The 14,375-nt window shown below is 43.5% G+C and overlaps 1 protein-coding gene across 4 annotated transcripts in view; it reads left to right on the top strand.

Moving 5' to 3' along the window:
* epb41l4a (erythrocyte membrane protein band 4.1 like 4A) overlaps positions 1-14,375 on the top strand; it is a 177,997-nt gene that overhangs the window by 122,159 nt on the left and 41,463 nt on the right. For all 4 annotated transcript variants that reach the window (XM_033017423.1, XM_033017424.1, XM_033017422.1 and 1 more), the window contains 2 exons: positions 10,611-10,702; positions 13,390-13,473. In XM_033017423.1, coding sequence (XP_032873314.1) covers positions 10,611-10,702; positions 13,390-13,473 — 176 coding nt within the window. The remainder of the gene's footprint in view (positions 1-10,610; positions 10,703-13,389; positions 13,474-14,375) is intronic.

Genomic DNA, 14,375 nt, shown 5'->3' with positions numbered 1-14,375 from the left:
TAATTAAGAAAGGGAAAATAGATTATGAAAGAAAACTGGCAGGGAACATAAAAACTGACTGCAAAAGTTTTTATAGATATGTGAAGAGAAAAAGGTTAGTTAAAACAAATGTAGGTCCCTTGCAGTCAGAAACAGGTGAATTGATCATGGGGAACAAGGACATGGCAGACTAATTGAATAACTACTTTGGTTCTGTCTTCACTAAGGAAGACATAAATAATCTGCCGGAAATAGCAAGGGACCGGGGGTCAAATAAGATGGAGGAACTTAGTGAAATCCAGGTTAGTCGGGAAGTGGTGTTAGGTAAATTTAATGGATTAAAGGCCGATAAATCCCCAGGGCCAGAGAGGCTGCATCCCAGAGTACTTAAGGAAGTAGCCCTAGAAATAGTGGATGCATTAGTGATGATTTTTCAAAACTCTTTAGATTCTGGAGTAGTTCCTGAGGATTGGAGGGTAGCTAATGTAACCCCACTTTTTAAAAAGGGAGGGAGAGAGAAAACGGGGAATTACAGACCAGTTAGTCTAACATCGGTAGTGGGGAAAATGCTAGAGTCAGTTATTAAAGATGGGATAGCAGCACATTTGGAAAGTGGTGAAATCATTGGACAAAGTAGGCATGGATTTATGAAAGGCAAATCGTATCTGATGTATCTTATAGAATTTTTCGAGGATGTAACTAGTAGAGTGGATAAAGGAGAACCAGTGGATGTGTTATATCTGGACTTTCAGAAGGATTTCGACAAGGTCCCACATAAGAGATTAGTAAGCGAACTTAAAGCACACGGTATTGGGGGTTCAGTATTGATGTGGATAGAGAACTGGCTGGCAGACAGGAAGCACAGAGTAGGAGTAAACGGGTCCTTTTCACAATGGCAGGCAGTGACTAGTGGGGTACTGCAAGACTCAGTGCTGGGACCCCAGCTATTTACAATATATATTAATGATTTGGACGAGGGAATTGAATGCAACATCTCCAGGTTTGCGGATGACACGAAGCTGGGGGGCAGTGTTTGCTGTGAGGAGGATGTTAGGAGGCTGCAAGGTGACTTGGATAGGTTGGGTGTGTGGGCAAATGCATGGCAGATGCAGTATAATGTGGATAAATGTGAGGTTATCCACTTTGGTGGCAAGAACAGGAAAGTAGACTATTATCTGAATGGTGGCCGATTAGGAAAAGGGGAGATGCAACAAGACCTGGGTGTCATGGTACACCAGTCATTGAAAGTAGGCATGCAGGTGCAGCAGGCAGTGAAGAAAGCAAATGGTATGTTAGCATTCATAGCAAAAGGATTTGAGTATAGGAGCAGGGAGGTTCTATTGCAGTTGTACAGGGCCTTGGTGAGACCACACCTGGAGTATTGTGTACAGTTTTGGTCTCCTAATCTGAGGAAAGACATTCTTGCCATCGAGGGAGTACAGAGAAGGTTCGCCAGACTGATTCCTGGGATGTCAGGACTTTCATATGAAGAAAGACTGGCAGACTCGGCTTGTACTCGCTAGAATTTAGAAGATTGAGGGGGGATCTTATAGAAACTTACAAAATTCTTAAGGGGTTGGACAGGCTAGATGCAGGAAGATTGTTCCCGATGTTTGGGAAGTCCAGAACAAGGGGTCACAGTTTAAGGATACGGTGGAAGTCTTTTAGGACCGAGATGAGAAAAAAAAATTTCACACAGAGAGTGGTGAATCTGTGGAATTCTCTGCCACAGAAGGTAGTTGAGGCCAATTCATTGGCTATATTTAAAAGGGAGTTAGATGTGGCCCTTGTGGCTAAAGGGATCAGGGGTATGGAGAGAAGGCAGGTACAGGATACTGAGTTGGATGATCAGCCATGATCATATTGAATGGCGGTGCAGGCTCGAAGGGCCGAATGGCCTACTCCTGCACCTATTTTCTATGTTTCTATGTTTCTAGAAGGTAAGAAAAGATGACAATGAAGTGAGTAATTAGTGGCCTTTGACCTATTGAATTGATTAGCCGGACATAAATCTCAACAATGTGCATGTTTTAGTAAGGTGCAGTCCGAGGGTGCCCCGCCAAGACATTTTTTGACTTTCAGCCAGTGAACCTTTGAATGGAAATTAGCTTGGGCTTCCTATCTGCCATATTTGGGATTCGGTTGGCCTGCCTTGTCTGTGAAATGTGGTCATGTTTGCAAACCACTGTATTTCAAATATGTTCATGCACCTAAATTTTATTCTGTCTGTGATTCTGTCATCGACCTCAGACGAAAGGCACAACCCAAGACCCCCCTACTCATCTCCGGCGAACCCATATCCACCACTGACTCATTCAAATTTCTTGGCACTCACATAAGCAATAACCTCAAATGGAAAACCAACTCAGATCACATTTATAAAAAAGCCAACCAAAGACTCTTCTTTCTCCGCCAGCTCAAGAAGTTCAGAGTGAGGAAACATCTCCTAATCCGATTTTACACAGCCATCATCCAAAGCATGCTCACTTCATCAATAACAGTTTGGTACAGCAGTTTGGACACTCACTCCCGTAATAAACTACAGCGCATTGTCAACAAAGCATCCAAAATCATCAGCACCCCCCTCCCATCAATAGAATCACTCAATCTCAAACGGTCCGTGTCAAGGGTGAAGAAAATCATTTCTGATCCCTCCCACCCAGCTCACCACATCTTCCACCTGCTGCCCTCAGGGAGGCGCTACAGCTCACTGCCTGCCAAAACATCACGATTCAAAAACAGTTTCTACCCATATGCAATTCGAACTCTGAACACTCTATGATAATATCTCAAAGCCACCCCGTGCATGTACTGTATACTGTATGTTGTCTGTGTTTTATGTTATGTTATGTTCTGCTTACTGTGTTCTTCTGTACCACAAACTGTATGTCTGCATGACTGGAATCAGCTTATTGTGTAAAATCCTGTACTGAACATGAATTCCACCAGCTTAATTGTGTGGTCATTAAATAATCTTGAATCTTGAATCTTGAATTAAAGAGAAGTGGGATTGAACTTTACATTGTGGAAATCACTTATTTATTACCGTTAACAAATCTCCATACTAAATAAAAAAAAGTAAAATATGTAACATTTGCTGGTTTCAGTTGCCTCTTAAATTTATTTTCCATTAAAATGCTTCAAAATTCTTAAAGGAGATTATTTTAAAGTAGTGTTCAAGATAAATGATGAGATAAAGCGGCATTAAACAGCATTAAATGTGAAGAATTGGCAACAGGTTTTCAATTCTTGATTATATTTGGTTGTGGTTGACTTCCCCAGTAAGTTTTGCAATTAAATATTTGCAGCAACATTTTGTATCTGATTGTGAACGACAATTGTTTATTAAAGTTTGGCAAGTTCAATTTTCAACAAAATAAAATCATTTGCACCCTGCCCAAAGACGTTGAAATGGAAAAAGGAGCTCTTATTCGGGCGGAAAATTGTGAGATTTAGACATTCCCATTCCAAAACCAGCAAGGTCATTTCAAAGGTGACACCTGTTCCGTTGAACCTCTAAATTATGTACATTTTTGTTTTCATTTGTGTTAATTGCAATAATCTAGATCTTGTTGATTCAGTACTTCTGCTGGGAATCTTTGCCTATGTTTCCCCTCCCATGCTTATCATATAAAACAATGGTTAAGCCACATTTGGAATGCAATGTGTAGTTATTTTTTTAAAATTTCAAAATACTTTATTCAGGTATTAAATATATACAATACATGAACCGTGCAAAAAATTCATCCGACATTTTCGGAGCCTATACAAATTATTCAAAACAGGCTATATACATTGCTCAAATTTCACAAAGTTATCCCCCACCCTTGCCACTAATGTGGCCTACTGGCGTGGGATCTCTTTCCTTATTTTGAGGGGCGTCTCCAACACACCCTGCCCCCCATGTCCAGCAGCGGAAGGACATTAGACTGTGGTCCCCCCCCACAGAGCCTTGGTCTTGGCTGCACCGAGCTTCAGTGCGTCCCTCAGCACGTTCTCCGGCAGTCTGCAGCGGGCCAGTCGGCAACATTCCCCGACGGACATCTCGCTCCGCTGGGTGGTGAACAGCGCTCGAGTAGACCAAAGAGCGTCTTTCACCGAGTTGATTACCTTCCAGCAGCACTCGATGTCAGTCTCTGAATGTGTCCCTGGGAACAGTCCGTAAATCACAGAGCCCTCTGTGACGGAGCTGTTCGGAATAAACCGTGACAAGGACCCTTGCAGACCTCTCCAGACTCTCTTTGCGAATCCACACTCTGCAAAGAGGTGGGCAACCGTCTCCTCTCCATAGCAGCCGTCCCAAGGGCAGCGTGCGCTGGTAGTGAGGTTTTGACGGTGCAGGAAGTATCTGACTGGGAGGGCTCCCCTCACTGGCAGCCAAGCCAGGTCTTGGTGCTTGTTGTTGAGTTCTGGCGACGAGGCATTTTGTCAGACAAGCTGGGCAGTCTGCTCTGGGAACCACGCCACCGGATCCATCGAGTCCTTTGCCTGCAGGACGTTCCGTACTGACCACTGCCCGATGGACTTGTGGTCAAAGGTGTTGGTTGCAATGTGTAGTTATTTTTTTAAATTTCAAAATAGACTTTATTCAGGTAATAAATATATACAATACATGAACCGTGCGAAAAATTCATCCGACATTTTCGGAGGCTATACAAATTGTTCAATGCAATTTATATACATTTCTCAAATTGCACAAATCTGTCCCCCACCAGTGCCACTCAAGTGGCCCCCTGGCGTGGGATACCTTCCCTTATTTGTAGTTATGGTTGTCACACTATAGGAAAATGTGATTGCACTGGATAGATTGCAGAGGAGATTCATCAGGATGTTGCCAGCGATGTAGCCTTTCAGCTATGATGGGAGACTGGTTACGCCAGGTTTGTTTTCCTAACAAAGGTGGGTGAGAGAAGGTGCCAATTAGATGCACAACAATCTGAAAGCCATGGAGTAGATTGAAGGAAACCTTTCCCCATTGCAGAGGCATCTAAAACCAGAAGCAATGGTTTAACTTGAGGCTTTGAGGGCAACTGAGGAAAAACGTTTTCACCACCAATCAGTACCCCATTCCTGCCTTCTCCCCATATCCCCTGACTCCGCTATTTTTAAGAGCCCTATCTAGCTCTCTCTTGAAAGCATCCAGAGATCTGGCCTCCACCGCCCTCTGAGGCAGAGAATTCCACAGACTCACAACTCTCTGCGAGAAAAAGTGTTTCCTCGTCTCCATTCTAAATGGCTTACCCCTTATTCTTAAACTGTGGCCCCTGTTTCTGGACTCCCCTAACATCGTGAACATGTTTCCTGCCTCTAGCGTGTCCAAACCCTTAATAATCTTCTATGTTTCAATAAGATATCCTCTCATCCTAAACTCCAGAGTATACAAGCCCAGTCGCTCCATTTTCTCAGCATATGACAGTCCCGCCATCCCGGGAATTAACCTTGTAAGCCTTCGCTGCACTCTCTCAATAGCAAGAATGTCCTTCCTCAAATTAGGGGACCAAAACTGCACACAATACTCCAGGTGTGGTCTCACTAGGGCCCTATACAATTGTAGAAGGACCTCTTTGCTCCTATACTCAACTCCTCTTGTTATAAAGGGCAACATAACCTTCACTTTCTTCACTGCCTGCTGTACCTACATGCTTACTTTCATAGACTGATGAACACCCAGATCCCGTTGTACTTCCCCTTTTCCCAACTTGACACCATTTAGATAGTAATCTGCCTTCCTGTTTTTGCTGCCAAAGTGGATAACCTCACATTGATCCACATTAAACTGCATCTGCCATGTATCTGCCCACTCACCATTGACCATTGCAATCTAGGAGAAGGTGACAACAAAGCGTACAGAAATAAAATTTAATCAGGGGGACAGTCAGACAGGTCAGAGAACTAGAAAGGATGAGGGATGGAGAGAGAGGGAAAGCAAGGGTTACTTGAAGTTAGAGAAGTCAATATTCATACCGCTGGGGTGTAAGTTGCCCAAGCAAAATATGTGGTGCTGTTCCTCCAATTTGTGCTGGGCCTCACTCTGACAGTGGAGGAGGCCCAGGACAGAAAGGTCTATGGGAATGGGAGGGGGGAGTTAAAGTGTTCAGCAACCAGGAGATCAGGTAGGTTTAGGCAGACTGAGCGGAGGCGAGACCAACCTCAGACTCAGGGATCGTTTCGCTGAACACCTCCGTAAGCTGATGTATGTGTACAATGAAATGATTGGTATTTATGAAAGCTGGCCAGAACGTTTGTGTCTAGTACTAAAGACTATAGAGGAATCCAACACCAATATGGGATAAGGCTTTGCAGAGAGTTTGCAACCTGTTTGTTCTAGATACATTGCCAATATCATATGAACATGCAGGGAATGATAGAATATGAATCAGGTGCAGGCAAATGGGGTTAGATGAGCCAAAACCCCACCTATCCATGTGCAGTTACTCCAACACCTTAGTCCTTTTGGGGTTAGTTTAATTTTATATCATGGTCGGTACAAACATTATGTTCCTGTGCTGTTCCATGTTCTATGTTTTATCACTTATGAATCTAGCTAGGAAACAAACCTGATAGACAGACGTAAGTTTCAATTGCAGCATTAACAGCTTCTAAAGAAGTATATAAGTATAGAGACTGCATCGAGAGCTCAGACTACTCTCATCTAAGGCCAGCTTGCTCTCTTGTAGGGTCCACAAGATATTACTGGTGTTGTGAAATCATGTTCCATGGAGAATTAATGCTTTATCCTCTCTTATGCTGATAGCATTTCTGTTTCCATCTCTATGACTCTGCTGGTGCACTAATAAACAGGTAGTTGGCATTACAGTGATGACAGTCACTATTGGCCTGTAATTGATGTAGAGCCATACAGCACGGAAACAGGCCCATCAGCCCAACTTGTGCCTATTGACCACCTTGCCCCATTTAGGCTACTACCATTTGGAAATGTCCAATTTTTAAATATCACTAGACCAAGGGGGACCCGTTGGGTCCCGTCCCCTCAACTTGCGGTTGCTGAGGGGGGGGGAGGGAGGGGAGCGGCCTGCGACGTCACACACACACTAACCATCCCCCCTCCCACACACACAATAACCACCGACACACAGACTAACCACCCCCCTTGATATTACATTAATATTATTCATTGGCGGGAGGGGAAGGGGGAGAGAGGGGGAGGGGGAAGGAGGTGGAGAGGGGGAGGGAGGAGGAGGAGGTGGGAGGGAGGGAGGGGAGGAGGGAGAGAGGGAGACCTCACAATGGCTCTGTTCCGAGTGGCGTCACCACCCACCCCCGGTTCTTCAAAAGACGCTGAAAGAACGAGCAAGTGGGCTCTGTTCTGCAGATCCCGAGGGCTTCCAAGCACGCTCATGCCTTGGCTCGGGTTTCCTGAGACTTTCCGAGTGCTTCTGAGGTCGACGCACGCTGGTTCCTCAGCTCAGCTCTCCCGAGAGCTGCCGGGAACTTTGGTCGATGCACGACGCACGCTCACGCCTTGCCTTGGGTTTCCCGAGAGTTTCTGAGTGCTTCCGAGGTGGACGCATGCTAGCGCCTCGGCTCGGATTTCCCGAGAATTCCTGAGAGCTGCTGAGAGCTTTGGTCGACACACGACGCACGCTAGCGTGTTCAGCGGCATCAATCCAGCGACAAAATGACTGCGAGTTGCGGGGGGGGGTGGTTAACGTAACTCACAGCTCGTGCATAAACAACGCCCAGCAGGCTGCACGTTGGCCACGAGGAGCAGAGCCATTGTGACGTCATCAGCTCGTTAGATTTTAAAAAGATCTCAGATTTGTGAAGAATTTGAAGAAATAACTCAAGCAATAATAAACCAAATTTTGAAATGAGGCGATTTTTGAGATCATGAGGTCAATCTCTACCGGAATATGTAAACATTTCACCGTTAGCGCGTCGGGTTTTTGAGGCGATGTGAATCACAAAAAAAGACACAAGTAAACAAACAAATACATCTATATCCATGATCAGAGTTTTGTAATAAGATAGATTATTGTACCTGCCTCAACTACTCCCTCTGGCAGCTCAATCCCTCAGGTTCCTATTATATCTTTCCCTTCTCACTTTAAACCTATGCCCTCTAGTTTTTGATTCCACTACTCTGGGAACAAACTCTGTTCATTCACTCTATCTATTCCTTTCATGATTTTATACACAACTCTAAGATCACCCCTGAGCTTTCTGCACTCTAAGGGAGTCCCCGCTTGCTCAAACTTCCCCTAGAGCTCATGCCCTCAAGTCCTGGCAACATTCTCGTAAATCGTCTCCTATTATCTGAGAAATGTTCCTATTTTCATTTTGCACCAAGTATTTCAAACCCAGTACTTCCTTGTTATTATGACACATTAGCACAACTACACACCACAACTGTATTACAGAGGTACACAAAATTGCTGGGGAAACTCAGCGGGTGCAGCAGCATCCATGGAGCGAAGGAAATAGGCGACGTTTCGGGCCGAAACCCTTCTTCAGACTGATGGGGGGTGGGAGAAAGAAGGAAAAGGGGAGGAGGGGGAGGAGCCCGAGGGCGGGCAGATGGGAGGGTGGGAGGAGACAGCTAGAGGGTTAAGCAAGGGTTAGCAAAATTGGGAGAATTCAATGAAACTCCAGAATGTATTAATTGGAAAAAATAATGTGTGCACTATTAACTTAGAAAGTAGCATGCTGGGAAAGGGTAAACCTAACCCTAGATGAGAAAAAAAAGCTGTATTGTTCCTCATGTTTCTCCTGTCAGACAAAAATGTTAATTCAAAGCTCTGATTTATAGTACAGAGCTCAAATATATCCTGGGGCCACCGACTCCTTTGCATTGTTCTTTGACTTTGAATAGTAAACGCAGCCATTTGACTGGAAAGATAAAACAACGTTAATTAATTTTGTCTTGAACTCATAAAACATCACAAGACAGATAAAGACCTAGTCATGAAGTCACTGTGTGTGAATGAGTGATCAATCAATCTGCTGACAGTATTCAACATAGAAAACCCAGAGCCATTTTGGGTTATCTTTGGGATAGGCTTTCAGTGAACTTTGCTTTTCATGCATTTGATAAACCAGAGAGACCTGGAGATAAAAAAACTTATCAATCAAATACATTGTTGTGGGAATGTGTTTATTCTATTTTATAATTCTGAAGTACTTCAGAGAACATGTAACATTATGCAATATTTTCACAGGAGAAATAATAAAGTAAGAAAGGATGAATGTTCAAAGCAAATTTTATCAGTTAAAAAAAAATCATTTTACCCAGTATATGATGGGTTTAACATATGATGAGTTATAAAAAAACGTTTATGAATATCTGAATAATTGTCTGTGAGAATTACATTTGTCTTGCATGTGCAAAGTCCTTGTAATGACCCTGGCAAAAGCTGCCTTTTATCCAGCAGCATGATTACCCAGACACAGAATTCATTTCAGTACAGCACTGCAGCACAACCTTAATTGTATCAAATTATTTTTTACTCAAGGTTGGCAAAATACAACTACCCTTTGAAAATTATATGTTGTGTTGGAACAGCTCTGGGCTTAAAGGCCAAATTCAGAACCACATATTCTCAACATGAATGGCAGCAATCTGGATTAGCTGGCAATGAGGCATTTTTGCTCTGCTGCTGGGAGCAGCTCCAGCGCTGTCATTCTGAGAGGGCTGCACATTTTTGGTTGACGCATTGGAATAGTTTTGTTTGAATGTAAGATTGTGGTTTGGGTGGGTGTTGCAGTCGTGCATCACAAGCAGCGTCGTGCACCCGTGCTGTTCGGGTGTCAGAGGTTATGGGGAGAAGGCGTGAAATGGGGTTAGGAGGGAGAGATAGATCAGCCATGAACAAGGGGTCACAGAACAAGGGGTCACAGTTTAAGGATAAGGGGGAAATCTTTTAGGATCGAGATGAGGAAAACATTTTTCACACAGAGAGTGGTGAATCTCTGGAATTCTCTGCCACAGAAGGTAGTTGAGGCCAGTTCATTGACTATATTTAAGAGGGAGTTAGATGTGGCCCTTGTGGCTAAGGGGATCAGGGGTTATGGAGAGAAGGCAGGTACAGGATACTGAGTTGGATGATCAGCCATGATCATATTGAATGGCGGTGCAGGCTCGAAGGGCCGAATGGCCTACTCCTGCACCTATTGTCTATGTTTCTATGATCTATCTCCCACCCCCCACCCCTCCACATAATATAAAACTAAAGATGCACTAAAACATACATTTAACAACAGGCTAAAAACAACAAAGGAAGAAAAGGACCAGACAGACTGTTGGCGAGGCTGTCATCGTACGACGCCACCTGGTGGTAGTGCAGCACTTGTTACTGCAGCACTTTGGGTCTTTGAATGAGAGATGAATAGTCTTTGCCTATGATTCCTAAAGCGAAGTGAAGAAAATGTCAGCAACATAAGGGAGAAAATAAGGATCAGATGATTTGTAATGTTCTTTGAGGAATGCATGGTCAGAATTGTTGTCTACATAAGATGGGAGAAAGAAACGTCCAAGAAAGGACTTAAAAGCTTTCCCTTTGGGAGTCCTTTAACAGTGGGGATCTACGCATATCTCTCATTACCAGGCTTGTCTGATATATATGAAACATCACAAATCTGAATTTCACTTTATAATGTTTTTCTATTTGTAGTGCTCTGAAACGTCATACTTCTTTGAGGTGCCCAATAAAGCAGCCTGTAAGCATCTATGGAGGTGCTGTGTTGAATATCATACATTTTTCAGGTATGTATCATTATATTTCATTGCTCCTGATCTGAAGTGCACGTCTTAATTTCTGTGAGAAATTGATTATAGACCGAGTGGTATTACATTGTCATTAGCTAATTTGTGTTCAGATTATAATTGATGAAAAGTAATAAAAAGAAAATGTATGTAAATTAATGCAAATTAATGCAAGGGGTCTCATTTTGCGAAATATAAAGATGGACAATATACTTACTGGTGGCCACGTTCTGTCCAAAGACTCTGTTTGGATAACTTTTTATGGTTGAAAGTAGAGTTAAATATTCACACAGTATCCCCCCTCCAGTATTTTATGGTTTGGAAAATGTTTATGCATAATTGTTTTTTACAGAGTTTCCGTTGTACACAAAATTATCATAATAGGGCAAAGAATGGCAAGGAAATTCAAAATGATTGAAGATCAAGTTTTGCTGGACTTTCTTAGCACACACATGTATGTGGGCAGCACACACGCTCATATAGACAGTTTATGCTTCCTTAAACCCACTCGTCATTGTCCCTACCCAAATCCTGTCTCTCCATCAATTGCACCTAATCCTTCTTCACATATTTCCTCCCTTACTGTTCCATTCCCCTTTGTCCCCCAAAGATCATGGCCATTGATGACATTGAAATTATCTGCTTGGCCATTTCATGCACAGTTTAAAGTCAAAAGTCATGGTGCAACTGAAGTGTTGCAAATACCCCACACAGAGTATTCATTAGTTAATTAATGTTCTCATGAGAATTCAGTGATTTCATGGTGAAAGTTACATGAAGGCTAATCCTTCATAGTTATCCTTTATAGTTATGCTCTATTTAGCTTTCATTCAATATATTCCTATTTTTCTTTATTGATGAAATTTAAAGTCCCCATCTGCCATGATCATAGTTGAACACGTCTGTGGATTGGCAGTGCATGCTGCTGAATTAATGGTTCATAATTCTGAGTCCATAATTTCTCCAATAAACCTAATTAATGTCCTTTTAGACTTCCTGTGTCATCTGATTAGGGCTCCACAAAAGAATGTTGCCACTTGGTGTTCGCTAGTTCACGAGTGATCTAGATTCTCTAAAGGCGGGCGACAGTGGTTATGGGGAGAAGGCAGGAGAATGGGGTTACAAAGGCGAGATAATACAATACAATACAATACAATACAATTCAATTTATTTGTCATTTGGACCCCTTGAGGTCCAAACGAAATGTCGTTTCTGCAGCCATACATTACGCTGTGATGGAAGGCAAAAAAAACGTATCTCTCCACTGCACTCTCCCCCCCGATGTCAGAGTCAGAGTCAAAGTCAAAGCCCCCGGCTGGCGATGGCGATTGTCCCGCGGCCATTAAAGCCACGTCGGGTGATGCAAGGCCGGACACCGGGTCTTGGTGTTAGAGCCCTGGCGGGCGCTCGCAAAGTCCCGCGGCCATTCCAAGCCGCGCGAGGCGATGGTGAGTACCCGCTCCAGGTACCCACCCCGCAACTCGGGCGGGAGAAGTCGCCGTTGCGGTAGCCCCGAAAAGCGGTCTCCCAGCAGGGACCCGCGGGCTCCCGGTGCCGCCGTCCGCTAGACCCGCAGTTGCAGCCTCCGAATCTCCGGGGGTCGGGCCGCAGCAGCGCTCCACCACAGCTCCTCCCGCTCCGGACTCGGCCAGCCCCGTGACGGTGAGTAGTCGGCAGCTCCGCAGCTGGAACCTCAGGTCGTTCCTGTTGGAGGCCGCTCCACGTTGCAGCCCCAACGACAACGGAGACCCGACAAAGAAAAGGTCGGGTCTCCCGTGCAGGGGAAAGATTTTAAAGTTACCCCCTCCCCCCCACCCCCCCACACACATACCCCAACAAAAAAAATAACAAAAACTACATAAAAACGAGACAAAAAATAATAAAACACAGACGGACTGCAGAGGCCGCTGCTGACGAGAGTCGCGCCGCCCACCGATTGCAGCCATGATTGAATGACAGAGTTGACGATGGGCCGAATGGCCTAATTCTGCTCCTATCACTTATCATCTTTTGACATGAAATGCTCTTAATGTGACAAATTGAATAGGAATGTTTCCTTTTCCTGCAATCTGAATGAAGTGAGTGGTACAAAATATACAACAGCAATGTCTGAGAAATTAGATGTTACAATATATTTGCATTGACAAGGGTCTTAATCCCAAAGAATTCCAGATAGTGACTGTTTAAGATTGCAAAATTGCTGTTCATTGTCGTCTGAACTTGAACTTGCTTCATGACATAGAAACATAGAAAATAGGTGCAGGAGTAGGCCATTCGGCCATTCAATATGATCATGGCTGATCATCCAACTCAGTATCCTGTACCTGCCTTCTCTCCAAACCCCCTGATCCCTTTAGCCACAAGGGCCACATCTAACTCCCTCTTAAATATAGCCATTGAACTGTCCTCAACTACATTATGTGGTAGAGAATTCCAGAGATTCACCACTCTCTGTGTAACAAATGTTTTTCTCACCTCAGTCCTAAAAGATTTCCCCTTTATCCTTAAACTGTGACCCCTTGTTCTGGACTTCCCCAACATCGGGAACAATCTTCCTGCATCTAGCGTTTCAAGGTGTGCAGCACGTGCAAAGTATTTATTTCAGACATCACCTCACAATGTAGTACTGACATTATTTTTCATCTGCTAATGTCTTAATCATATATTCTTTCAATTTATTTAATTAGATTGCCTGAAACTGATGAGTATTCAAATTCTATGTCCCGAAAACTTAGCAAGTTGGGATCTCTAGGGTACAGACACCGATATAGGTAATTACATTTTACTGAATAATTGTTTTTGCTTAAGGAAAGGAAAGTTCTTCAGAGAAATCCCTTCACTGAATTAATCTTTGTTTTTATTTTTTATAAATGATGCTTTGGTGTATGTTAATGATTGTGGGTTGTTTTTTTTACTGTAATGTAGGTTTTATTGTAAACATTTTGAAATAATTAAATACAGAACATTATTGTTCCTAAACTATTTTTCCTCATTCATAATTAATCAATTCATTTCTTTTTAAAGAAATATGTAAGAAGGAACTGCAGGTGCTGGTTTAAACCAGAGATAGATACAAAAAGCTGGAGTAACTCAGCGGGACAGGCAGCATCTCTGGAGAGAAGGAATGAGTGATAGAAACATAGAAACATAGAAATTAGGTGCAGGAGTAGGCCATTCGGCCCTTCGAGCCTGCACCGCCATTCAATATGATCATGGCTGATCATCCAACTCAGTATCCCGTACCTGCCTTCTCTCCATACCCTCTGATCCCCTTAGCCATAGTGATATTTTGGGTCGAGTCTGAAGAAGGGTCTCAACCCGAAACGTCACCCATTCCTTTTCTCCAGAGATGCTGCCTGTTACTCCAGCTTTTTGTGTCTTTCTTCTTTTTAAAGAATACTGATTCTGGTGATGGAATAGTAGGTCTTGTTATTTGATCTCACGCTGTTGAATATAGTGGATGTTGTCTATATGGACTTTAGTAAGGCCTTTGACAAGGTTCCTCATGGAAGGTTGGTTAAGAAGGTTCAACTGTTTGGTATAAATGCAGGAGTAGCAAGATGGATTCAACAGTGGCTGAATGGGAGACGCCAGAGGGTAATGGTGGATGGCTGTTTGTCGGGTTGGAGGCAGGTGACTAGTGGGGTGCCTCAGGGATCTGTGTTGGGTCCTT

The sequence above is a fragment of the Amblyraja radiata genome, chromosome 3 (genome assembly GCF_010909765.2).
Source record: "Amblyraja radiata isolate CabotCenter1 chromosome 3, sAmbRad1.1.pri, whole genome shotgun sequence".
Taxonomy (NCBI): domain Eukaryota; kingdom Metazoa; phylum Chordata; class Chondrichthyes; order Rajiformes; family Rajidae; genus Amblyraja; species Amblyraja radiata.
This window is presented reverse-complemented; position numbering and strand designations above follow the sequence as displayed.